General features: G+C 36.1%; 1 protein-coding gene across 8 annotated transcripts; it reads right to left on the bottom strand.

Moving 5' to 3' along the window:
- Positions 1–8,915: 8,915 nt before the first annotated feature.
- Positions 8,916–12,635, bottom strand: LOC148869663 (bHLH transcription factor RHL1-like). 8 transcript variants are annotated; one of them, XM_088972152.1, is made up of 8 exons: positions 12,438–12,635; positions 11,444–12,133; positions 11,266–11,364; positions 11,023–11,190; positions 10,851–10,916; positions 10,214–10,279; positions 9,934–10,002; positions 8,916–9,606 (listed from the first exon to the last, which is right to left on the bottom strand). In XM_088972152.1, the coding sequence occupies exons 2-8, from the start codon at positions 12,122–12,124 to the stop codon at positions 9,235–9,237; spliced, it is 1,521 nt and encodes a 506-aa protein (XP_088828278.1). In that variant the 5' UTR covers positions 12,125–12,133; positions 12,438–12,635; the 3' UTR covers positions 8,916–9,234. The 8 variants fall into 8 exon arrangements, with proteins under 8 accessions (XP_088828278.1, XP_088828277.1, XP_088828280.1 ...); XM_088972151.1 differs by having other exon boundaries at positions 11,444–12,110; positions 12,438–12,630; XM_088972154.1 differs by having other exon boundaries at positions 12,293–12,474.
- Between the last annotated feature and the right edge of the window lie 14,351 nt (positions 12,636–26,986).

Here is a 26,986-nt window from a genome sequence, read left to right as displayed (position 1 = left end):
TTTTGGGTGACCAATACACTATTTTTATCATTTTTTAATTTCACAGGGGTTTTATAATATTTATCATAACGATTAGAAACATTAACTTTTCCGAAAGAAAATTCTATAATGCGAGAAATACATAATACATAAAAGACCTTGGCCAATCAAAATCCTCCGTGAATTTTGATGAAAACTCTCTTTTCATTAGCATTCTTACGATGCCTGTTGATTCTTACTCTTTATTTTTGGCAGCTAATAAGTTGGACCCAAGAAAATTGGGGTAGAAGATTTTGTAATGTAAGGCCTAGGGGGTGGGACTTGGGCACATTGTAGTCCGATAGAACTTTGTTTTCATTTACCTATTCCTGTCACTGCATTTATACAAGCAGCCTCTCTTTGACAAAGAAGGCGATGTTAAGTGATCTTAATTGACCTTTCAATAGGGCACTTGCCCTTTACTAAAATGAAAAGAAAGGGTAGCTAGGTAGGACAATATCAACCACACATTAGCTTGTTTTCACAGTGCCAATCCACCCAGTTCCCATACATGTGGAGAGTTGGTTTACTGGCAGGGTCGTCGTTTGGTAGGCTTCCTTAAATGATCAAGGAATTTATTATTATTATTATTTTTTTTTATGTTTACACATGGCAAATTAGTTTGGAGCTCAAAATAAGTCTTTAAGAAAGGTGGGTGCTCACTATCTGCTGAGAAAGGTCTATGTTGATTTGGGCAGTTTGAATCAAGTAGGCACAATATTGTAAGTATGTTCAATGAGCATTTGAATTTTTTTTTTTTTGACACTTGTCCCTTAAAACACCCTCAGCCCACCCTTGAAAAAGATTAAAACCCACTTTTGATAGTTGTCAAAATATTTATCAAGTGCTCATTTAACGTGCTTACTTATATTGTGCTTATTAGATCCGGTCCCTGGTTTGGGGGCCTATATGGATAATCATGGAAATGCCGACCAATGTCTCTTTTCTTGTAGTGAAGTTTTTCTCTCCACCCTATGTTATTAATGAAGAAATATTTTATTTGTACTCCTTCCAAACTGAGCAAAAGGGTAGCAACTTGGTTATAATGACAAATAGTTGTAAAAAATGCTTTCCTCAATAGAGATTAGAGTAGATTTATATGAAATACATTCCTGGTTTTTCTCTTATCAAACTAGAATGGGTCTGATCCCCGCTTAAGTGATTTAGTTCCATAGCTATTAGTCTCGGGGGTTTAAAGTAGGGGTGGCAAATGGGAGGATTGGGTTGGACAAGGGTTAAATACCAGTCCACCCCCCACCATGACCCATCGTCAATCATTGTTAAAGGGTCGTAACCCACCCTAACACTCACTAACGCTGACTCATCCATGTTGGCCCACTTCACCCATCCATATTGACCCATCTATCATCACCAATAAGTACCAAAATGGGTCAGGACAGCTCGTATACCCAAAATAATAATTTTTAAGAGGAACATCTCTCTCAAGGTTGTCACGTGGCAAAAATAGGTCGGGTTGACCTATATACCAAAAATAACAATTTTTTGAGAGAAACATCTCTCAAGACTACCACGTTGCATAAATGGGTTGGGGCAATCCATATACTTGAAAATAATGATTTTTGAAAGAATAATCTCTCTCAAGGATGCCGCATGAAATAACTAGGCCAAGTTGGCACATATACCCAGAAAAAAAATTAGAAAATCATCTCTTTTACCCTTAAGACTGCCACATGACAAAAAACGGGTTGGGTTGACCCGTATATCCAAAAAAAAAAACATTTTTGAGAGAATCATCTCTCTCAAGACTTCCACATGGCAAAAAAATGGGTCAGGTCAACCCGTAGATCCAAAATTGCAAAAAAAATGCAAAAAGTTCAGAAAATACAAAAAATACCAGAAATTATGAAAAATGCAGAAAAAAAATACTAGAAAATTGTAGGAAATGCATGAAAACACTAGAAAATGCAGAAATTATGCAAAAAAAAACCAAAAATTGTAGAAAATGTGGAAAAGTACAAGAAATTTTCAAAAAATGTAGAAAAATACCAAAAAATTACAAAGAATGTAGAAAATACCAAAAATTACAGTAAATGCAAAAAAAGCATAACTTTTATAAAAGTAATTCCGTAAAAGTGCCTTTATAAAAGTACTTTTATAATGGTGCTTTTATAAAAGTACTTATATAAAAGTGCTTTTGTGTAAAAGTAGTTTCGTAAAAGTACTTTTATGCTTTCATAAAAGTACTTTCGTGTACTTTCATAAAAGTACTTTCGTGTAAAAGTGCTTTTGTAAAAGTACTTTCTATAAAAGTGCTTTCATAAAAGTTCTTTCATAAAAATACTTTTCATAAAATTACTTTGTAAAATTGCTTTTGTAAAAGTTCTTTCGTGTAAAATTGCATTTGAACATGAAAGTTAATAAAATCTATTTTATTTCATTTATAATCACAAAATAAAATGTAACATGGTGGTTTGGATTTGTAATGGGGTGTGTTCGTGCTAAGAGACCTGAATTTGAGTCACTTCAACTGCTGTATTTTTTAAATTTGCCAAGTATAGACTCAACCCATCCCGACCTGCGCGACTCAACCCGCCCTAACCCTAATGGGTACCCTCGACCCAACCCACTCCAACCCTTTTCCACTAACCCTAATGGGTTACTTGACCCATATTGACCCACTAATAAAATGGGTGTATAAGTGGATGGGTCAAATGGATTGGGGTCAAGATAGCTTACCTTAGTTTAAAGGGTGGGGACAAATGAGGGTGTGCGTCGGGTCCACTAAGCTTACCACCAAGCCTGCAGTTACACGGGTTTGATCCTGTATCTCTATGTCGGGAGGAACATGAAATGATAATCTCAAGCACTGGATCATTTTCATGGTTTAATCCTTTTCACACACCTAATAGAATTGGAAAGTCTGGAATGTAGACTTTGACATGGTTTTTACACCTACCAATGTTAACATCTCACTGTGGATAAAAGAGCATGTTTAAGAGAATGTTGGACTATGTTTAATGACAATATAGAGAAATATGACATTGTTATCCACAGAGGCTACCCACACGTATCCCACAAGAAACTTTGGCCAATCAACACTGGGAGGAGCATGACCCCGTGAATGACAACTGATATGTTCCCAATGCATGGTTATAATGTTTCGTGGGTAGGCTTGTGGCTAGCAGGTTCAGATTATGTCCTACTGACGTTTAAATGCATGATGGGATTCCCTACAAATAAAATTCTATATGAAAGTATGGGAATCCAACCATACATTAGGAATATCTATCTATCTATGAATTTAATATACATGTAGAGAAGATATTCCCAATCTTGAGTTGGATGCTATGTGAGAAGAGTTTTAGTTCGCAGGAGATTCAGGCTCCTCAAATGCACTTTAAGGATGCTAATAAACATGTTGTTATGCAACTCTGCAAATTCTTCTCCCCAGAGACTAAAGAGACACTAACAAGGAATGATATTACAAAAAGCCCTAGAATGTACTCACTTGTTGGCAAGCGCAGATCCATTACCCACAAAGCATGGGAATTCCACCGCACATTGGGAACATCTCATGAATTGACACTTAAATGCATTTTGAGGATGCTAATAGACAGTTTTTTTTTTTTTGTGCAACTCTACCAATTCTTCTCCCCAAAGACTGAAGAGACACTATAAAGACAGTTGGACAGTGTTCTCATACATTAGGATAAAGAATCCAGGGAGAATAATCCATGGTTATCACATACATGCTTTAGGGTATTCAGGAAGACCCTAAGGCCGCACTTGATAAGAGTGCAAAATGTGAATGCACTGATGCGAATACAAATTTGTTCAAATAAAATGGTGTAAACCCATTTTGATTTTGCACTCAATTTTACAGTGTGTGGTTTGGTTGCGAGGGTGCAAACAGAATTCAAGGTCAGAACCAACCTATTTTACACTGACCAACTTTAAGCAGACAGTATGTTTCCATTTTTTTTAAGTAAACTTTGCTTTTCTTTTGAATGCAAAAAAGAAATAGTTGAAAAAACGAATTTACTTTCATTTTCAGAACAAACATGCATACATTTTACCAAACACCTGCAAACTGAACTCGGGTGCAATTTTGCTTCAGTCCTACATTTGCATTTTGCACTCTCACCAAGTGAAACCCAGACGTCTAAAATAGGTTCTACTAAATCAACATAGAATAATTTAAAATCAAAATATCAGTATCTGAAGCGAGGAAAATTCTCTGTTCTCAGATGAAGGTCTGGCTAAAGGTCTCTCTTGAATTTTGATTCATTCCCCCCACTTTTCACTGTTTCAACTGTAAAAAATGTACTAAAGTTTAGTATCAGAGGTGGACTGAACAATAAAAACCCTAAGGGGAGTTGAATGACATCTTGCTTTTCCCTCAACATTCTGTTTCTCTTTTATTTTCATCAAACCAAACATGGCCTAAGGATTTCAGTCTGTTCCTAGATTCCAAGCAGGGTTTTGAACATTTAAGAACTTTAATCAAACCTAAGATTCTATGGCCCATCAGCCAGTAGTTCGGATGGTTACTTGGCTCTCTCTAAGAGGAGGTGTAGGATCAAAAATCTGAATTTCATCCTCACGTAACGGTCCTCACACCACTTGTAGCTGTGCATTATAAATATCTCCCCATGAATAAAACTATACAACTATGGGAGATGTTCTCAATGTGTGGCTATAACATACTGTGAGGTGAATTGGATGTGATATGAAAATCTGAACTCCAGGATCAAGCCCGTGTATCTGTGCTCTTAGTACTAAGATTAATGAACGTTAGGCTGTATTTGATTGCAATGCAAATTTATTTGCATCGATGCAAAATTATGGCAGTGCAAATGATTTGGAAGTCTTAGCTTTTGTTGTAGCTCAATTATCCGACTAGAAGGGCCTATTCGATGAATATCAAAACTACCCCTCTTATAAACCTCTTCTATTCATTGTAAACCACCCAAACTTGGTTTGGTATTTTATTGACAAATTTTATATTGTGTTTGATTGTGATGGATACAAAAATGAATTCCAAGACTAGAATCTACCTATTTTACATTGACAAATCTTCGAGTGTAACATTTGCTTCTATTTGTGCAAATAAGCCTCCTTCACATTTGTGCAAAGATGAATGTCGAACAAGAGAAGCCATTCCATATATCATTCATAACTTTGTAAGACCGGACTGTGAACTGTGATCAAACCAAAATTTGTCCAACACTTCAAACCAGTTTGATTGGTCTAACTCATTTCTGTATTACTTGATTCTCAAAATTGGTATCGGTTTATGTAGTAGAAGTTGGATCATTCAGCAACTTGTACAAAGATCAGAGGTCGCATTATTAAGGACCTGTTTGGAAAGAGTTGAACTTAAGATTCAACTAAGCTAAGCTGGTTCAGCTGCTTTGAAGCATTCCAGATAAAGTATTCAAAGAAACTGAATTAGACAGCACTTCAGATGATTGATTGACAGTTGATTAGGGCTCCTTGGATTTTCTGCCCTAGACTATCCATGTGGGGCCCACCTGGGGAATCCAGCAACTGCTGCATTTTAGCCCTCCCAAAGAGCACATTTGGGAAGGCTCAAGGCTGAGCTGAAAATAAGCTTTAGCTCAGCTGCTTTGGTCCAATTGCATAAATAAGATAGTGCCTGTTTGAGAGGGTTGAAGTGTAGGCTGTGTAGCTTCGAGGTGGGTTGGACAGCCATTACCCTATATTCGATGAAAAACAAAACAGAGAACCCAAGTCGGCTGTCAGTCGGTCATTTTTTGGGTTGCATGCTTCAGTGTCTTTAGATAGCTTATCCAGAATTCCTCCAAGCAGTCCAACCAGCTTTGCAGAATGTCCAGCTTAGCTCTGCCAAATGGATAATAAGCTCTTTTGTTTATAACTAGCTTAATTACCTCTCTGAAGAGAAAGCAGAGAAGTTAGATAACTTGGATTATTATTAACAAAGCACTCCACATAAATTATTTAAGGAGCTGTGCAGGCCCCAGATATGGACAGCTGCTACACTTTAACCCTCCCAAATGGGCACCACGTTCCTCATGTTAAACAGATAGGTGGTGGCTACCCCTGCCTTGGCTGTTGTATTGAACATTGTGTATGGGGTTGGGATGCGATTCCGCTTTTGATAAGATATGTAACTTGGGTGGTGGGTTTGGGTTGAGAATTTGTTAAGAGTTTCCCGGGAACTGGCCAAAGACTTGGACCCAAAGTCGTTGATTACTCATTTTCTGAATTTTTTAATGTTTTTTATTTTATTGTTATTTTTTAAAGAACCAATAGGATGTTTTTCTTTTTCACCCATACGATTCCGATAATCTCCTCTCCTAAAATTTATCCTCAACTACCTTCTCCACTTTCTTCTATTTCAACTTCAATTTCTATTTATCTCCTAATTTATCTTAATTTACTAAAGAATTTATCTCCAAATTATCTATAATTTCAATTTATCCTCTTTGCCAATTTTTATCTATATCTTTCAAAAAAAAAGTTCAAATTAAAAAACTTAATAATTATTTAAATATTTTAATAAACTATATAATAACTTTAAAATATTTATTAAAAACACAAAAATAATTATAATTGATGTAATAACATTCATATTATTAATGGTTTTATATTTCTACAAAATTCATCGCAAAATTATGCACTAACAATATAAATTATGATTTTCTAGATTATTCAAATTAAATGTTATTCAAATAATAGAAATAAAACATTAAAAAATAAAATACTATTTCAATATTTCAATAACTAAATATCTTAAATAATAAAATACTAAAAATATCTGAATAATTATATAGAAAATACTTAATTATTTAAATATTTCAATAACTAAATATCTCAAATTCAAATAATGAATATCTATTGCCAAATTTAAAATCAAACCAGAAATGATGTCATAGTCAAATAATAAAATTTTAAAAATAGAAACTACAAAGAAGCACAAAAATAAAAAATAAAATAGAGAAATTTTGGACACATATCTAATGCTATATGTTCATTAAAATAAAATATTAGGTAAATCTCTAATATTATAAATTCATTATATTGAATAAAAATAAGTTTTATACATAAGAAATAAATTTATCAATGATGAAAATGTAATACAAAATTTAATGTCAGCCTAGAAATCAAAATATTGTCCTTTTTGAGTGGTGAGTTAGTGGTTTGGGTCAAACGGATTAATCAATGATATGATGGTTAAATACTAAATCATTAAAAAAGTATAAATAATCAAAAGAATATATAAGTAAAAATTATTTATATAATATAGATGAAATATATAATTTAAAATTGATTCAAAATGGAAGCTATTTTCTTATCTAGGTGACGGGTCAATGATCCAACTTTTCCAAAGACTCATGAAGTCATAATTGAATAAAAAAATATTTAGAAAAATATGAAACACAAAAAAAAATGAAGAAATACAGAATTTTGCCGAAAACATTTGGGAACATTTCTAATGTTATATATTCATCATATTAAATAAAAAATATTTTTATTTATGAATGAAATGGAATACAAAATTTAATTATAATAATAATAATAATATTGTTACTTTTTTATAAATTTTTAATATATATATAATAACAACCTAGATTATGGTCTGACATTTACCAAATCTCCTGATGGCTGCCGATTCCATGGGGATCCAAGAAAGAGTCCATTGTTTCCAAATCATCAAGTACTGTAGCTTCCTCTGAACTGATTTGGCTTCCATCTCTCATCACTAAACTCAACATTCACGGCACTCATTCTCTTATGGTGTTACAATGTTGGTGTGACCTACCTTACTACCAACCTAGTGTTTCATGCACATATGAAGCACATTGAGATAGATTTCTACTTCGTCTGTGAATTAGTCATTCTCTGAGTTCATTTTATTAGCAGTGCTGATTAGGGGTGTAAATGATTGAACTCGAATCCGATTAGAAAATCCGATATCCGAATTTGATTCGATGTCCGATGAATATAAATTATATAAAATATTTTATATATTATATATAAGAAAGAAATAATCGATCAAATTCAGATATTTATTGAATCGAATCAGGTCATATCCGAATTCAAATCCGATCAACTATTCGATAAAAACAGAATATCCAAATTCGATCGATTAAATATTCAAATTATCCGAATTTGATTTGCTTATATCGAATATCGAATTCAAAATTGAATTTTCTAATACCGTTGACACTCCTGGTGCTGATCAACCAGCACAGATTCTTACAAAACCTTTGCCTAGACCTATATTCTCTGTTCTACGTGGCAAATTGATGCTTCAACTTGAGGGGGGGTGTTAGCCACCTAGTCCGAGACATATGGATGTTCAAGGGTTTGAGATAAACCCTGATCTCTCTAGTATATATTTGTTAGTGTTTCCCTTTTTATCATAACTCTTGTATATGTATAAATACACAATACGATAGAATGAATAAGAAATCAGATATCCATCATCCTTTCATTCTACCATCTCCTACAACTGAAGAAATAATCCAGTCAACTACCAGCAGAAGTGTCAAACAGGAAGACAAAAGCTCGGATTTCTCCTTCCAACCCCAAACAAAGGCCCAATATGGGAGCGACATCCATGTTTCAGTCTTCTACCACTTCGATTACTAAGGTATAATCCATCGTTTCATACAGTTTCCCTCTTTTCCGTAATTGATTATCCATCTTCTAGTTAGTTAGATGAATGTGGACTCCACTTTTTTTATTTATCTCCTTTTCTAATTGCAAGTTTTCAGTTGTTTTAATCCCCTTTATATATGGTTGATGATAAAGGCTTATTTTTCTTGCAATCCGGACTCATTTTGCAAATACAAAAATCAACTTCGGTGACCATATTCTCTTATTCGTAATTATCATCCTAATTAATTTTAACATTTCACAAACACCCCCTTTCAGTAATACAGTAATTTTCAGACGGAAACCACAAATTTTATAAATTAAGGATATAAGTTTACAAAAACAAAAAACAAAAGAACCTAAGCATTATAAAAGGAAAAAAAAAAAGAAAATTAAAAATAAATAAATAAAAGGACTAAGGTATGTATAGTTGCTGTAGTTAGCCTTTGTTTTTTTTTTTTCCTGCCCAGTCAAACACCAGAGAACCTCCCGTTGAATTTCAATTTCTTTCCTTTTTCTATCTTCTCTTTTCCATTCTCCCTCGGATTTCTTCTAACTCTCTAGTCCAAACAAGTCTGCCCTCCATCGCTTTTGTTTTCCCAGTTCCCCTCACGGCTTCGAAATCGATGTAGCGTCCTTGACGGAAGCCTCTCCCCCGCCGTTTCCCATCGTCACCGACTGTACGGTCAGCACGGACATGCTCGGCGACTGAGGAACGTCGACGTTAGGGGAAACGAGGCGGTGGTGGGTGTGGTTCGGGTTCCTGGAATGACACGTGGTGGCAGTTGATATGGCGGTGGCGAGAGAAATGGGCATGAGGCACAGACCCTTCCCCTGCAGGTACTGCATCGCCGAACCCATGTCCTCCTCCATCAACTTCGCCACTTGCTGCTCCGTCGCCGTTAAGCTATCGTTCGACGACGCCGTCTGAGCGCCGTTTGCACTCCGCCCACCACTCGCCTGTACGCAGTCCCCTCCTCCCTACAACACAACAAACACTGAAAAGAGTAGAACAGAGAGAAGGACAAAAGAGAAGGTTTTCTCTTCGCAGTAGTAACTTCCGACTTCCGTTTCGAGGATTTGGGCATTTTCGGAATACGAAAATCGTGCACGCACGCGCGTTGATTTTCATTTGTTGTTTTGTGGATTGAGAATTCCGAGGTGGGACCCCCGGCCCCGAATTTCCCCTTTTTTTTCTCTCTTGTCTTTTTTTTTTTTCCGAAAAGCATAGAGAAATCTTCCAAGCAACGCCAAGCGTTTTCTTGAAGGGGATGGAAAATGGAAGGAAAAAAAAGTTGGAAAACTTACATCGGAGGAAATATCGGCCACGAGAGGAGCAACCGCTGCTGCACCGCCCAATCTGCTCATGCTCAGAACCTGCAACTCTCAAAAAAGGAATACAGCAAAGCGAGTAGAGAAAGAGAGGCCCAGAATCAGAGAAAGCCCATAAAGCTGTCAGAGAGAATCTTTTCTTCTGCTTTGAGAAAGGGGAACTTAATGGAACCAAAAAAATCATTAATGAATATACACAAATATATATATATATATATATATATATATATATATATATATATTTTCCCTGTATTACCTTGACTTGAAGCTGGAGGAATTTCACGTAATCGATGATCTCGTCCAGCATCGATGCTTTGTCAGTCTGTCACTCAGGGAAAAACAAAGAAAGTAAGAAAGAATGGGCAGAGTTAAGAATAGCGAAAAGACAAATACATCCCTGGGCAGTTTCAACAATTGTACAAGCATGCTTCGAAAGATAGAGACGTCTTTTTGCCTTCAAGTACGCACAGAAAAAGATGACGCTCTCTTTTTTCCGGCCGTCTCTCACTCTCACTTTTTAGTTTTTTCTCTTACCACAATGACCAGAATACCCTTACATCCACAGCCAAATTGACAGGTATGCCCTTCTTGACCTGGTAGATCATAGGTTGCGTTGCGTGACTCGGGTCCCCTTTAATCTACCCCGACCAGTGATATAAATGTTTCCATTCCCTAAGGATATTATGGTCAGTATGTCAGAAATTAATACATTCCCTAGTTTCTTCCAGAAATCATACTTCATCGGCGGGAAAATCTCTGGATTTTTTTTACTGATAAAATAGGTGGGATGACGAAAATACCCACCAAGAATGGCATTTATGACCAGTTATTATAGAAAAGGAATCTGGAAAATTAGGTATTTTATGCATAGGAAGCGGAGAAACACAAATAACCTTGTTTGCATTGGGCACAAGTTCCTGCAGAGCTTTCATTCTTTCTGCGATTCTCTCCCTCCGCAACTGAAACAAGAGATAATCCCACGCCAAGTTTCAGAAGAAACGAACAGAAGACAAATCTCCATTCCCATTTCTTTATTTTTTTTTCAGAGGGAATCGCTTAGCTTACTCTTTCAGCGATGCTGTGTGGATCGGTGGCCTGCCCTCTCCTGGCCCTCACCCTCTGCTGCCTCTGGGGAGCGGTACCAACTCCTCCTGCTGCCCCCGCCGCTGGTGCCGCCTGGTTGATCCCTGTCATCGCCGGTGCACTGAAATTCTGTGCTGGCATCGTTGCAACCTAGAATAATAAAAAAGTAAGGAAGCATTAATACAACCCCAGAAACTAGAATTCATTAAATAATTGAGCAAATACTTGTGGATTGTGAAAATGCCGCTGCTCTGCTGTCTGAGCAGTGCGAGACAGAGATCCGGCGAACCCGTTGTACAACCCTTGAACTGAAGCTTCTCCGTTCTACGGATTCAAATAAAGAAAAAAATTAAGAAAACGAAAAAAATAATTTACTTTCTCTTTTTTCGAGTAAGGGACTCACCGGGCTTGGAGATTTAAAGGAAGCATCGACGACACCATCCCGGGGCCGATCGACGAGGAGCCTAGAATCCGAGGAATCAGCGCTGGCCAGACTTAGAGGAAGTGGGCGAAGCCCCGACTCACCGCCCTGAGAGCTAGTGCCGGGAACAGACGACGGTGATATCGCCATTCCAACGCCGCCTCTCGAAAGAAGTAGCTGCTGCTGAAGGGCCAGCGTTTTGGCTGCTAGTGAATTCCCGCTTATCTGGTTCTGACGAAGCCGTGAGGCGAGCAGCGTGGAATCGTCGAAACCGTACTGAAGGTTTTCCGGCTGCGATGATGTCTGCTGGTCATCAGATAAATCTCCGGGTTTGCCGTTGGAAGTAGCGATTGGGATATTAAAGAGCTTCTGATTGGTAGCCGTGGCGCTGGTCGCGGTGTTGTTGTTGGGCGTGGGGTTGCCGTTAGGGTTTTGAGGGTTAAGGTCCCAGGGAGATTTAGGGTTTCCTGAGAGGTTTTCGGTCCAAGGGAGATTAGAGAGCATTTGCTCAAGAAAATCATCGTGAGACGAGTGATCAAAGTGGGAACCCTGATGAATGTGGTGCTGATTCGGCATCTGATGCTGACCACCATTTTGAAGCTCTTGCAGACCCATTTGAGGTATGGAATCCATTCCTTGCATTTCTCCACTGCAAGGCTGCATGGATCAAAACTGAACAAAACCCAAAAACAGAAAACCAAAGATAATACCAATTCAAATTCTCTTCTGAGTTTATGCAACAGAGAGAGAAGGAGAGAGAGAGAGAGAGAGCTTTGTTCGGTGGAAGTAAATACTAAGCACCCAGAAAGAAACAAGAAATGGAGACCTCACCAAACCTCTAAGAGATGGGTTTTGTGTTGTTTTCCATTCAAATTCAGACTCGTGAGACTCGTGAGAGATCTCAGAACTTTTAACAGAGAGCTTTCATAAGAAAGAAAACAAGCAGAAGGGCCCGTTCCCCTTTTATCTTACTTACTTGAAAAATGGAGAAGAGAGACACGATATCATTTCGCTTCGCATTTTTTATAAGTTACCGTCCATATAAGCAAAAGCAAACCTTCTCTTTTCTTCTCTCCTCTGATCTATTAAATACTCTTCTCTCTCTCCTCTCTCCTCTCTCCTCTCTCCTCTCTCCTTTCTCTAAAACTACTGAAAGCACAAGATGAAGATCAGTGGACGCAGATGTTGACCTGACTATGGTTAAAGAGGTCTACTGATGTTTGGTCAGCCAAGCTTTTTACTTTTTAGGGTTCGCTAACAGTCTCATCCATCGTACAATGTCCGGAATACCCTGGCCAAAGGAATATGTGCGATTCTCCTCGTGTGGTCCTTTTCCGTCATTTCAATTCATTATCATCTATCATCCTTTTTGCTTTACTTTGCCCTCGATTGGAAAGGCTCCGGCTATGACCGCAGGATTAGAATCTTTTTACCTGGAAGGGAATGATTGAATGGATAGAGGCTCCACATTCCACAGCTTTTATTTCTACGCGAGTGATTGTAGGATAAGGTCTGCAGTTGTCGAGGGTCCAAGATCATATGATTGGAGTATGGGTATACTAATTATTTTGGATGATCAAAAGGGGGTCTATAGAAACGAGAGCTGTGAAATGGTGGTAGGTGGGACCCGTTTTATGATGGATTCTCAAAACCCTAATTATGTGGGTGCTTTTGATGTTTGTAATGCAAGCTAAGATTGGACTCCCGCATATAGAATGTAGAGATCAATGCTCAATTGGGAAGCCAAGTTATTCAATTTCGGCCATTTTTTGTTCAATTTTCATTTTTTTTTTCTTTCTTATCAATATGAAATTTGAAAATGAATAAGAATGAGTAAAGATGGACAGAGAGAAAATATTGTTATAAATCAAATATTTTTTTACTAAACAATAAATTCTTTTTAGACAGGAAGTGCATTATGTTGTTTAGTGGTCATATATTATCAGCCTAATTCTTCAAAACTATTGGCACATATGTTTATTTACAGATGGCCAATAATCAATGTCTGTTGGTGTAAGTGTCTACGACAATCCTCCAATAAACATGCAATGGTTCTGTAACCTACGTCAGTAGCGAGGTTCAAAGTATTAACACAAGCCAATATGTTGATAGGGCGTATCGGCATGTATCCGTATTTTTTTTATATTTTTTTTTTTTTCAAAACCAGTTTAGAGGGTTAGTTTAAGTTTCAATTGCCCTCTAAACCATGATCAGACTCGATACAACCCTTATGGGCATATCAGGAAGCTACTAGCATAATACATATCAATCGATATGGGTCGATGCGTATCGATATTTTCAACCTTGGTCAGTTGTTTATGAATATTAGCATAGAGTGACTTTAGAAAATGAAAATGAATAAGATGGGGCATGATTATTTTTCATGCTGGAGGCTACTTCAGTTTTTATGCCACTGGCTGCTTTTCATTCCGAAAAGAATGAGGCTCCTAACAATTTGTAACCAAACACTCTAATGTTATTCATTCTTACACATTCTTGCTTAGAATAAACAATAATTAAAAGAATAATGCCCAAAATAGCAAACCAAACATGGCCTTAGGGTTCTATTAATTATTGTAACCAAACACATTCTTACACTACCACCATTCAGACACGTGGCATCCTATTAATTCAATAAACGGATTCAAAAAATAGGTAGTTTTAGTCCTAAACATTCCTAATACACAGTTATTTATTAGCTTAACACATGTTTATCCATAGTCTATTAAATACAAATGGTGGGACCCATTAAAAGATTATCATAAACCCATATTTGTTTTTAATGATTTTTTTTTCAAATAGAAAATACTTTGTTAATTACAAACTTGATTTACCATTTAGGAAGCAACCTAATTTAACTTTTAAAAATAAATAACTCAAAATATATTTATTAGATAAATAGTAAATACCAAATAAAGTGAGTTATTGTTTACCAATTAGATCTCATTTAATATCTTAAATTAAATTAAAAGAAAACATAAATCAATAGAGATTCAAATAAAATAGGTCAGAATAGATTGTCAATGACAAAGATGCAAGACCCATATTAGTTTTTTTTTTAATTTAATTTTTGATAATTAAGTAGTATACTTCAAACTAAATTATACACACATTTAGTTACCCCGTACTTAGTATGGGGGTCCTTCTCTAGTTTTAGTTTAAAAGACAAATATTTTCTAAAGCATGATAATTATATTCATGTATATATAATAATGTCAATTGGTAAGATTTCTGATTTGTTGTAGTAGAGATCTGGAATCAAATATTACTGCCACCAGGATTAAAGGAATAGGTTATCCCACCATTGCGTAACCCCATAAAAAAGTAAAATACAAATAAAAAATAAAAACTTAAGGCTATGTTTGGTTGCAATGCAAATAAATTTGCACGGATGCAAAATCATGGTAGTGCAAATGATTTGAGTATAAATTCTGATACATTTTTGTTTCAAATTTTAGCTTATTTTGTTTGACTGTAGTACAAATGAAACAAATTAAATACGAACCAGAATAAAGAAAACCCAAAACAAATTTAAACAAGAATTTGCATTTTTTTTTATTTGCACTCCCTTGCACCTGTACTAGTGCAAATAAAACTGCACTGCAACCAATCACAGCCTAAGTGGTCTCGACCCTTTAGTCTAGTAAATAATAACACTTGGCTAAAGGAAGTAGAAAAGTTATACCAACCCAAAAACTTTAGGCTGGGTTTGGCCGTTTGGGTTAGCTTTGGGGATTCAACAGCTCAGCTTGGGTTTGGTTAAGATTGTCGCCAATTCGACTTAAACCTGGCTTGACTTGCACCCCTAGTGGTGCCTTGTATCCCATAGGCAGACCTGCCATTCTTGAGCTCCACATAAGCAAAGAAGGATCAGATCAGTTGCAAATGACACATTATCTGTCAACATGAAAAAATGTGATTGTTTCCTTTCTATTTCTCTTTACATTTAAATGAAGCAAATCAAGATGCTAGGTTCAGCAAACACTTAGGGGATGTTTGATAACGGCTAAAGTTATTGAACCTAAAGATTTATTGCTTTGTTTTTGAGTTGTTAAAATAATTAAATGATAAAATTTTCAAGGATATAGTAATCTATCTAATTTCAGTTTCAGCTAGTGGTGGCCACGAGCCGAATTCTTCACAAGCTACTCGAGCTCGACTCGGCTCCAACCGAGCTTTGAGTCGAGTTCGAGCCCAATTTACAAGCTTGATTAATAAACGAGTCAAGTTATATATATATATATAAAATTATAGAAAATGATATATAATAAAAATATTATAATTATTAATTTTTTAAATATCAAATAAAAAATATTATATATACTTTTTTTATAAAACATTTTTTCTCAAGTTGAGCTCGAGCTTATGAGTTTTTGACTCAAGCGAGCTTGAGCTCAAGGTTCTAATCCGAATTGAGCTTGAACTCGAGCTCGAACCGTATCCTACTTTGGCGAGCCAAACTCAAGCTCAAGCTTATACTATTCAACTCGGCTCGACTCATCCGCCCCTAGTTTCAACTATTAAGGAGCCTACAACCTCCTTAAAAACTTGGTCATTAAAAGACAGAACAGTACGTTTTTCAATTCAGCATTTTCATCTATTATCAAATGGTTCCTTACTCTCCATTTGGTTGCACATAAATGAAGGGAAAAAAATAGTGTTCTTTGAAAAATTAAATTCAATACAAAAGAAGTCATATTACTAACTTTCCAGTGTTTCATAAATTGGAAAACATCCGGAATGGTTGCCGAATACACGCAAGCGTTGTCAGGAATGAGAATCATCAAGAGGACTGACATCTATTTAGAAAATGATTTTCTAATTTATGAGGCATCACAATGAATGTCATTTTCCTAAAATTAGGTTCTATTTGCATAGGCTCGGTTTGGAATGAGTACAAATATAAATATGTACACTACAAATACATAAAAAAAAAAAAAATACAAAGTTCAAGATTTTGTACTTTGCATATTTATATTTGTATTCCTTTGTCTCCCTCCAAACTGAGCCATAAGGTTTTGGTTTTATGCTTCGGGTTGTGAAAAACAAAATTGATCTAAAAAGTATTCTGAACATTTGGTAAAGCCTAAAATTGTGGCTTTATGCTTTTGGGTGAAACTTATCAAAGCACAACCTTAGTGCTCACTTTTTGAAAAAAAATGTTTTGTTTTCAACAGACATTTTTCTTGCTACCAAACACACCCAAAGTTTGCATATCAAATAATAATAATAATAATAAGTTTAGCAGCATTTTGACTATAAAATAAAAAAAGGCCAAAATTTGCATGCCATTAACTCAACTATTGATGTATATCATCAAAATCACATTGTTTTTTTATAATGCAGCAGTCGTTTTTTGTTTTAAAAAGCAAAACTTACTATACATACCTCTAAGCATCCCTTAATTATGTCGCTTGAAATGTGAAAAAAGAAAAATAAAAAACAGTTAGAGAATTAAGTTCTTGAAGGTTTGGAGGAGATGTTCTGCATATAGACATGAAGAAGAGGAGAGAGGAGGTTTGGAGGGTGATGAATCACTTGGATAAACAATGAAAAGAGATCTGATCAAAGATAAAAATTAATTAAGATAAAGGAAAGCTTCTTGACATAGCCAAAAATTTTAGGTCTATGTCCTTGTCTGGTACCAATCACATCTCCACTTTTCTTCAGGTGACGGACTCTCTTTACAACTCATCCACCCATTACACTAAACAAATATAAGCCCATGCGCAAGCCTTAAACAAAAGCTCAGCCTCATCATCTTCTGTCATCAAACAGCTTTACAGAGTCATCAATTCCTTATCTTCATTTCTTTATATAATCCTATATAGTCTTGCCAGCAATAGAATAAAGGCAGAAGGAATTGGGTACTCTCTCATCATAGCTGCTATTTAGCTCAAATGGTCCCTCATTCAACCCTACCTGCCTCTCTCCGTATTAGTTGAAGTGATCCTTCTTGTAGAAATTTCCTTTTTCTCATTCAACTCCACCCAATTTTTTAAACCCGACCACACTGGAGACCAGACCCTGAGGATAAATGGCACCTGGTCGGTCCAATCCGATTAAACAAACAAGTTGACTCTGGTTCACCCAATAACCTAGATTCTCCTCCAAAGTAACAGAAATATCTAAGATCTAAGTGTCAACTTTCATGGCCGGTTCAATTATTTGTTTCACGGGTTTGATTTATTCCCCACTATATATAGACTTAACACCACTATCAGGGTGTTATATGGTTTTAGTCCTGATAGGGGCAGGGTGTTATATGCCAAACCCAATCGGAGAGGCTAAGTGGATAGTGGTAGCAGAGATGCATGTGAAATCGGATTTAGTCCTTACAAAACCGTGTTTATACTATTTACACAGTTTCTTACAACTTGGCATTGGGAATACCTAACTCCCCATGAAAAAAAATATATATATACAAGCATTGAGACATTCCCAAGGCTGCAGCAAGGGACTGTACAAACAGTATGAACACGATCTTGTAACAACTGGATCCGATCTCGATGCATGCACGGCCCCATTATCATTCACAATGCAAGAGTCTCCCTTTCTACGGATTTGCACCCACAGCTCCTCCAATTGAGGGATGCTGAGTGACTAACTGAACAACTGGGGGAGCGGGGGAGTGTTCTAGCTATACTGTGGAGATGCTGAGGATTGTTTAGTTCTGAAACATGCTTACACCCATTAAGCACTGAAACAATCCGTGGATGGTAATAATGATAGATATTTTATTCAAAATCTTATTAACAATAATAATGTATGTCCACACAACAGTGTAAAACACCTGTAAAGTTTCAACTGAGATTTGGGTCGGATCTAATCCCACCTGCACCAGGGTTGTGGGGGTTATGGGTTTGGAGATGGGCTACCCCCCTGCCCCACCTTTGCGTAGTCCCATGGAGCCGAAAACAACAAAACAAAAAATTAAGCAATCACACCACACCTTATAGAGACCACATTACCAAACACTCTAATCCCGTTTGTTGTAGGGAGTGAAGCGGCTTTGCTGGGTCTGGGTGCAAATGGATTTTTAGGAGTTACTATGAATGACCTAGGATAGGATATGGTAAGGTGGCTGTGGACAAAAAGGGCTCAAATAGTACTCTTGCCAAGTTAAATTGGTTCATATATGCTTGTATGATGAATAAGATGATCTCGCATCAAAGGTTATTTCATGCCATATTAAGAATGAGACTTAATCCTAAATAAGAAATAGACGCTATCAAAGTTGGAGTCCAATCTGAACAAGTAATATATAGCCATGGATCAGAAATAAGCCCTTTAAGATTAATTGCAGGCTCAGTTTAGGAGTATAAATACAAATATATAGAGTGCAAAATTTTATATTTTATATTATTTTATACAATATATTTGTATTTGTACTCTTTGCAAACTGAGCTACAACAAAAGTACCACAAAGTCAATTGCAGATAAGGTGGACTTCACAACATACAAATTGGTTCAGAGGGGTTCCCTTTTCAGATCAATCAAATCATCCTACACGTTGCAAGGTGAGTGGGGTTGTATCCAAAGGTAGACAAGCCTAGTAATCAATCAAAAAATATGCAAAAAAACAATGTTATATATTTTCGAAATCAATATTTTTTCTAATAGAGAGAGAGAGAGAGGGAGGGTGTCAGCCTTGCTTCTTTATATCAATGCTATTTTTTTTCTACCTTACACGAATAGTCAAAAAAAAAAAAAAAAAAACAAATTACAATCCTAATTTTGTCTTTTTTCTTCTAGCCCAATTTTCATTGTCAACCAAACTAAGAAAAATAACTTTCTTCTAAACTTCACTCGTCAGGTTTGAGAACCAACTTACCCCTTAATTAAGGTAAGATGAAGCCAAGCCTTTTGACCCTGATAGTGGAAGAATCCAGATTGTTTTGACTTCTTTAAAAATTTACCTAAACTTGTTTGTTTGGACTTCTTAAAAAAAAACTGACCAAACCCTGTACCCACGGCTCTCCAAAATGTTGTTTATTGCTACCCCATTTTATATTAAAAAGCAAAGAACAAAAAGAGCTCGCATGGCTGTAACTATTGAGATTATTCTGCAACTATATATGGTCAACTCTATTAAGAGATTAGTAATTGTTAATAGCAACAACAGATGCCAAACGTAAGGCTAACAACTACTAATTAGAATAATTTTTATATATGTGGGCGAGGAATGAAAGGTCTTAATAATGTTCCTATGACCTAATACACCATGATGTGATTAAGGGTTTCTCAAAAACTTTTAAATAAAAAGAAAAACTTTTATTAGAATGCCGACCCTATTTTTGAAAGTTGGCAAAGAGAGTAAGAAGCGCCTAGAATGTAACCCACAACGCCACGATACAATACAATGTTTTCGAATGGCCATTGATCGGGATGGTTAGACCGTTCGGCCTGGGAACCGTCCAGGCAACCAGATTCATTTTACCCCAAAACTGGTCCCTGCCCAAAAATCTTTGAATTGATCAACAATTTGTTGACTTAGGCGGTTGAACCATCAACCCGTTCAATAGTTTTTTTCTGTTTTTAATTTTTTTTATTTTTTCATTAGAATGGGCCATCCGTTTGAACCAGACAATCGAACCATCAACCCAAAAACTGATTCCCATATTGATTCCAATTCCAGTTCCAAGTCAGTTTTTAAAACCCTGATACAATATACAATTGTATGTCAAGTTCAACCTAAAAGCTTAAGTTGTTAAGTGAGGTCCCTTAATTGGTTTTGTTCTCTAACACATCCTGTCACGTGAAAGTCTATTAAACTTTAAGTGTGAACAAGCATAGGGCCATCGGTTCCTTCTACTGAAATTTAATTAATTACAATGGAGTGACAAGGATTAAACACTAGACTTCTTGGTCAAACAAACTCTGATACCATCTTAAATTACTGTTCAACCTAAAAGCTTAAACTGTAAAGTGAGGTCGTCACTGGATAGGCTTTTATTCTCTAACAGTAGTAAATCTAAGATCCATTCAAGTTTGGATCTACTACTTACAAGATACTACCCACACTCTACCCACAAGCTAAGCATTGGAGTCCTTCATCAAAGCATCTTCCCATGACAATAAGAGTTGCTCTTGACCACATACAAACTAGGTTTTAAAAGGCTAAAGGTGTAGTTGAGGTGCAAGCCTCAATGTTTAAGAAAAATTTCATTAAAGTTTATAAATTGATAAAAATAACATATAGAAGGTACACATATCCATAAACTTGAAGTTTATGAGCAATAAGTTTTGACATTTAGTCATTAAATAAAATAATAAATAATCAACTAATTATAAGCATTTTATATTTCTTGTTAAAAATAATTTAGAATAAAGGAAACAACTTATTTGATTTGATCTATGTAAAAACTTGATTATCCAAAAGAAACTAAAAACTTGATTAGTATTTTTTGCATTAAACTCTCTTAAAACATTAAGAAAAACTAATATAATTTAATTTGTCTTATTGATTTTTCTTTTGTACTTTTTTATTTGGCCTATAATTATTGAAGTATTTTTATATAGTTTAAATTGTAAAAATACATATTTCTTTTGCATTAAATCACTAATTAATGATTGATACTTGAAGGTTACACCTCTTTACGCCTTGAGGCTTAAGGCTTAGATGACAAAATCTTAAGTTGTGCCTCACCTGAAATGTACGCTTCACACCTCTAAGGCTTAGCCGCTTAGTCATTTAAAACAATGCATACAATCCCTATAATGAGAGCCAACAATTTTTTTTTTTTTTAGAAATGAAAAAACCCCTGCCCCTGGTTCATCCAACTCGGTTACATAGCTGAGATGAGTACATGATTTAGTGAGTTGTAAGCCAAAACGTCCAAACAATGGACCCCATGATTAACACACTTCTTGGAGTGACTTTTAGCACCCAAAAAAGCGAAAATCTAATATTAAAGTTTGCGACAATCTAATACGACCGTCAGTTATCTATGCAGGTGACTTCATATGAAATTTAAAGACTTTTAAAAATGTCAAATTTATGCTTAGATACTATTCGTATCTTCTTTCTCAAGAAAATGAAAGAGAGGTAAACAACTGCTTCAAGTTCTAACAAACCTTCAAGCACCGGACAACAAGCATTTTCCACTGGGTTCTCCAATCTAACATGCACCAATCACCAAGAACATCCAAACACAACCCTAATTTCAGCACATTGATCGGACATGTCGGACTGGTTGAAGGTGGAGGATTTTTCCTTCTCCGAAAGAGACCCGTCAAAGCCTTTTAAAGAAATGTTCTCGTCGTCTCTCTCTAGTAAATGGACATCACAGCCTTCTCGCTTTTGCGAGTTGGGACACGAGAGATCAGAAAGAAAAAGTTGTAGGACATTGGGAAGGGAGATGATCAAATTGTAAAAGGAGAGGAGTTTGAGAAAAAAGCAGAGAAGAAGATCGGTGGCTGGAATTTGTTCGGCATCAAATACGAAGATGCCGCAGATTTATACGAAAAAGCTGCGACGCTCTACAAATCGGCTAAATCATGTAATCATTCCATCCCTCATTTGAGTATCTTGTCATTTATTGTGTTTCAGGATTACGGTTTCGATACGATTCAAGTGACTGACAATTTTCTTTTTCATGGCATCATCCTTCGTTTTAGTGACTTTGTTGAAGTTTTATTGCTTCCTGTTTTATTGGTATCTTTTTCTGGGAAAGTGCATAATTGATTATCGAATTTTATGTTATTTGACCAATATCTGGTGGATGAAAATGAGTCATCTCAATTATGCAATAAGACCACCACCACTGCTACCAAAGGCGGGTACATGGATTAGTTTCGGATGCGTGAAGAAGAAGAAGAAGAAGAATATAAAGAAGAATGAGTAGGAATGTCTGAAAACGAGAATGGCCACGAAACAAGAGAAGTTTCCTGTAATGCTGGTAAACCCTTGAAATGTTGGGTTGAATAGAGAACCCTTAATAAATGGGTTGCCGAGCAAAATAACTAAAAGAACAAAGAGCGAAACCCCTATACCCAAACCAAACTCTGTAAAGAGATAGCATGAGAAAACTGTTGAAAAGGCTTTTCCGTGGAAGAGAAGAGGTGAGACGATGAATAGGTAGTACTGTCGGCCTGATTTTACTGGATGGTTGATAAAGAAAACTAGATGACACTTGAAGAGCATTTTTGTCTTTTTACATATCACTTAACGGCTAGCTAACGTCAGGTACTAAATCGTCGCAAATGAAAGTTTAGATACTAGATTGTCACATTTTAAAGTTCTAGTACTAAATTGGCACTCAACCTAAAGTACAGTATACCTATGGGAATTTTCCCTTTGGAGAAGTATCACTCTTAACCCACACGAAGATGTTTAATTTCCATAAAGCACCACTGCTGCTTAGGAATTTCCAAATCACTTCACAGTTGAATGCTTTATTTATCATTTCAATAGGGCAAAATCCCAACCCACCATCTTCTTTAGCTTTAGCAATAGCAGTCCAATTTTTGAAATGCAATTTCTTAGTTTCAGTAGTATGTCCCAATGTTTTTGAATGATTGTTGATTCAGACGGTCGGATTATTAAGTCTAGGAATCGTCTAGGCAACTGATTCCATTTATCCTAAACCCAGTCACAGGACAAAAATCATTGAATTGATTAACAACCTGTGCTGATCCAGACAGTCGAATCATTAATCTGTTTAACAGTTTTCGACCATTTTTATTTTTTTTAATTGATACCGATTATCCATTCAAACCAAACAGTCGAATCATCAATTCAGAAACCGGTAGTTGCAATTCCGGGTCGATTGTTAAAACCTTCATATATATGTCCCCACCAAAAACTTTCGGCAAATACTGTCAATCTGCTGACAATTTGATTTTGGCATTGAAGAATATTGCATGTGATAAGTAGGGATCGCCTCAAAAGTTCATCTGATGATAAGAATGGAGCGGTCAAACTTGTGAGAGTAGATACATTTTTCATCCATCAAACTTCTTTATGGACACGTTCAACCAATTCAGTTCAACTACTATACTTGCTTCTCATAGTCATAGGAAGTAGAGAAGAATACCAAGATTTAAAGCAATTTGAGATCTGCCTACCCTCCTTGGGGTGTTAGGACTAAAATACATCTCTCTTCTCTTTTTGTTATAAATATATTTCTCTTCCTTTTTTGTCAACAAAAAAAGGACTAAAATAAATAACTTATCTCTGAAAATTTATCTCCAGCCACAACCACATATAGAAAAGATGCAATTCTTGCATCTCTTGGTCCATCTGCAAATAAGAAATGGTTTAATTTAACACCCAACACCCGAACAATCAAATCAAATACATGCAAGACCCACATAGTGCACTTGGGAGCTAGGAGAGTATTCAAGATAGCACTTCTGTTCCCAAAATGCATGGTTTTTAAAAACGACCCGGAGATTGAGCCGATCAGGGGTCCGGTTATCAGGTTGAACGGTCTGACAATTCAAACCGAACGGTCAGCCCATTCTGACAAAAAATAATAATAATAAATAACGGTTAAAACCGTTCGAACAGTTAATCACCCGGATCAGCGGTTTATTGACCAAAATCAACGATTTTAGACAAATTTCCAGTTTTGGGGAAAACCAAAACCGATCACCTGACCGGTTCCCAATTTTCTGGGTCCAACCATCCGGTCCGGTCCGGTTTTAAAAACCATGCCAAAATGTATAAATATGATGATCGAAGACACCCTTGCCGAGGACTAAGACATGGAATTTACTAGAGTACTATTAAGCACCGCTAGAGTGGCAGTAGAGATGCAATTATATATAGAAGATCACAAACTACTTGCAAAGCACAAGAAGATAAGATCTTCGTAAGAAATGGTCATTCCATCCGATCATAAGCTTTAAGATAGATATATTTTAGGCATAAAATATCTATACTTCCCTAGTTACTTATTTATCTTTTTATAATATGCAATAACTCCTGCTATCAATGAATAAGAATAACTAAGGTTTAAAAAATCGACACGTATCTTATTGGAGCACCCTGATATGTCCCTACAGAAGGTGCATCGGGGTTTTGATCGATTAAGAGGGTGGAGGAACCTTAAACGGCCTCCCTAAATTAGATTTAAAAAAAAAAAGTTTAAAAAAAATAATACCAATACACCCCTACCGACATATACATATCTATATTTAGAACCTTGTGATTAACTCGACCTGGAAGCATTCTGAAAAGAGCTTATGATTCCTTGCAGAAAAGGCTTCGTTCTATTGACTAAGACTTTAACAATAAATAAGTTTGATTTATCTCAGAAATGGCAGTTGGATTAAGAAAATAATGTACCTCTGGTACAAGATCCATTCCAATAATACCCCAATATTTTTGGAACACATGGTCGAATCCCCATTTGGCCTGGGTGCTTTCCCATTGACTAATTTTCTCCCCTCTCAAAATTCAAAAAAAAAAAAAAAGAACACCCCTTGGGCCTTAGTGTTACGATCACCATCCTTCTACTAGTCCATAAAGCGAACTCTGCAACCAATAAGCTTCCTCTCTATCAAGAAGAGTACCCAACAACTGCTATGCAGGTTCTGTTCAAGGGAAATATTTGCCGCTCAATGGCATTCCTTTGCTTTCTAATATCCACAATATTTCCATATGGAGCATACAATAACCATTGCATAGGCATACATTTGGATTATATTACCCCACAAATTAGCCCATTGTAAAGAATAAAGATATTAGAGGTATGGTACTTAAGTCATTATTCCCAACGCATGGTAGGATATGTGCCTGTGTTGTCGGTGTGAGGCGCCCTGTGTGAAGAAGAATTAGTAGTACAATTCAGATCTCCAATAACACACCAAGGGTACGTAATATTAGAACTGCTATATGTCAAGAGATCATGAAAGAATGATTGACAGGCTGAATGATTATAGCAGCAATACATATTCCAAGTTCATCCTAGGGGCCACTTTTGAATTTCAATGATCATATGATACTGGGAAGTAGATAGAACTCGAAAATTCAACGAAAGATCACAACCCAGAATTAATCTACCAACCAACCCAATGGGCGGTACCATAATAAGCTTGTACTGTTTATAGAACATCACCATTCTCTCCTTCTGGGTGTTACACTTAGACCCTATTTGGTTTCGGGAATAGAGTTTGGAATTGGAATCAAAATAAGTTATTTCAGTTTCAATTGTTTGGTGAGGCGGAATTGGTGGAATAGCATTCTGGTTATTGTCAGAACTAAACAAATTATTTCAATTTTCATTCTGGTTATTGTCTGAACTAAACAAATTATGGGAATAAATCATTCCGATTTTTTATTCTAACAGATTTTGATTCTGATTCCAACTGCAAACCAAACGGACCTTAATTTCAAAATGAAAGAAAAACTTTCAATTGTGTAAAATCAGGAGTTCTCAGTTGAGGAATTTTTCGGAGACTCCCCAACCCCTCACAATTCCATGATAAACAACTCGTGGCAAATTTGGGGGTGATCGCCGGCTCGTCACCCTAAGCCTTGTAGAGTAAACAACAGAATTTTGCTTGGCACATTTTTGTCTTTTGAGATTTGGTCTCTCAATCAATCACCAAAATAGTATCTGAGATAGCAATAGATTCACGCTTCTTAGCATGTGAAATCTCCATGAAGGTTGGACTGGACAAAAGTATGGGTGGCCACGAGCCCAGCTTTTCATGAGCTATTCAAAATTAGTTCATGAAAGTGATTCGACTCGATCTAAACCGAGCTCGAGCCCCAATATATATAGACTCATTTTCTAATCACCCACACCCACACCCACCCATCCACACACACACACACACACACACACACACACATACATACATACATACACATACATACACACACATACATACATACATACATACATAGTTGGGCTCACAGTTTTTATAAATTTTAATTTATATATATGGCTCAGTTTTTATTTATATATAATAACTAGTTTTTATAAATTTTAATTTTTTGTCAAATAAAAAAATATTTTTATGATTATATGTAAAATTTTTATTTTTATAATTTTCTAAAATGCTTGGCTCACAGTCGAACTCAAACTAATGAGCATTTGACTCGAGTTGAATTTGAGCTCAAGTTTCCAAACCACGCTCAAATAACTAGATATTCAACTCTGCTCAACTCGAATCCACCCCTAACAGCTCACTGTGAACATGTAGTAAGATTTTTTCGGAGGCTTGAGACTTATTCCATGAATAGAAGCTACTAGCTAAGTAGCTAGGGAGAGGGAACATATGGTTGGAATTTTTCCATGTGGTTCTTTTTGGGACCAAAACAAGTAACCACGTGGAAATGAAAGATTCTTGCAGAACCCAAACTGTAGTAACTAAAAGAAAGTGTAGGGATGGTGACTTGACAAACCTCTTCACTAAGACTCGCTATCCTTGATTGCATCATTTGAGATAATCACAGCTCACAAAAAAGCCTTTAATCTTTAGAATCTTTGATTCCGTCAAAAGATATTTAAGTTCACTTGTTTTTTATCTCCTTAATCAGTTTGCCATATTGTCATGGAGCTAAGTTCC

The sequence above is a fragment of the Nelumbo lutea genome, chromosome 2 (genome assembly GCF_056320005.1).
Source record: "Nelumbo lutea isolate HS-2025 chromosome 2, American lotus-T2T, whole genome shotgun sequence".
In the NCBI taxonomy this organism is placed as follows: Eukaryota; Viridiplantae; Streptophyta; class Magnoliopsida; order Proteales; family Nelumbonaceae; genus Nelumbo; species Nelumbo lutea.
The sequence above is the reverse complement of the archived record's forward strand: the minus strand, read 5'-3'. Positions and strand labels throughout refer to the sequence as shown.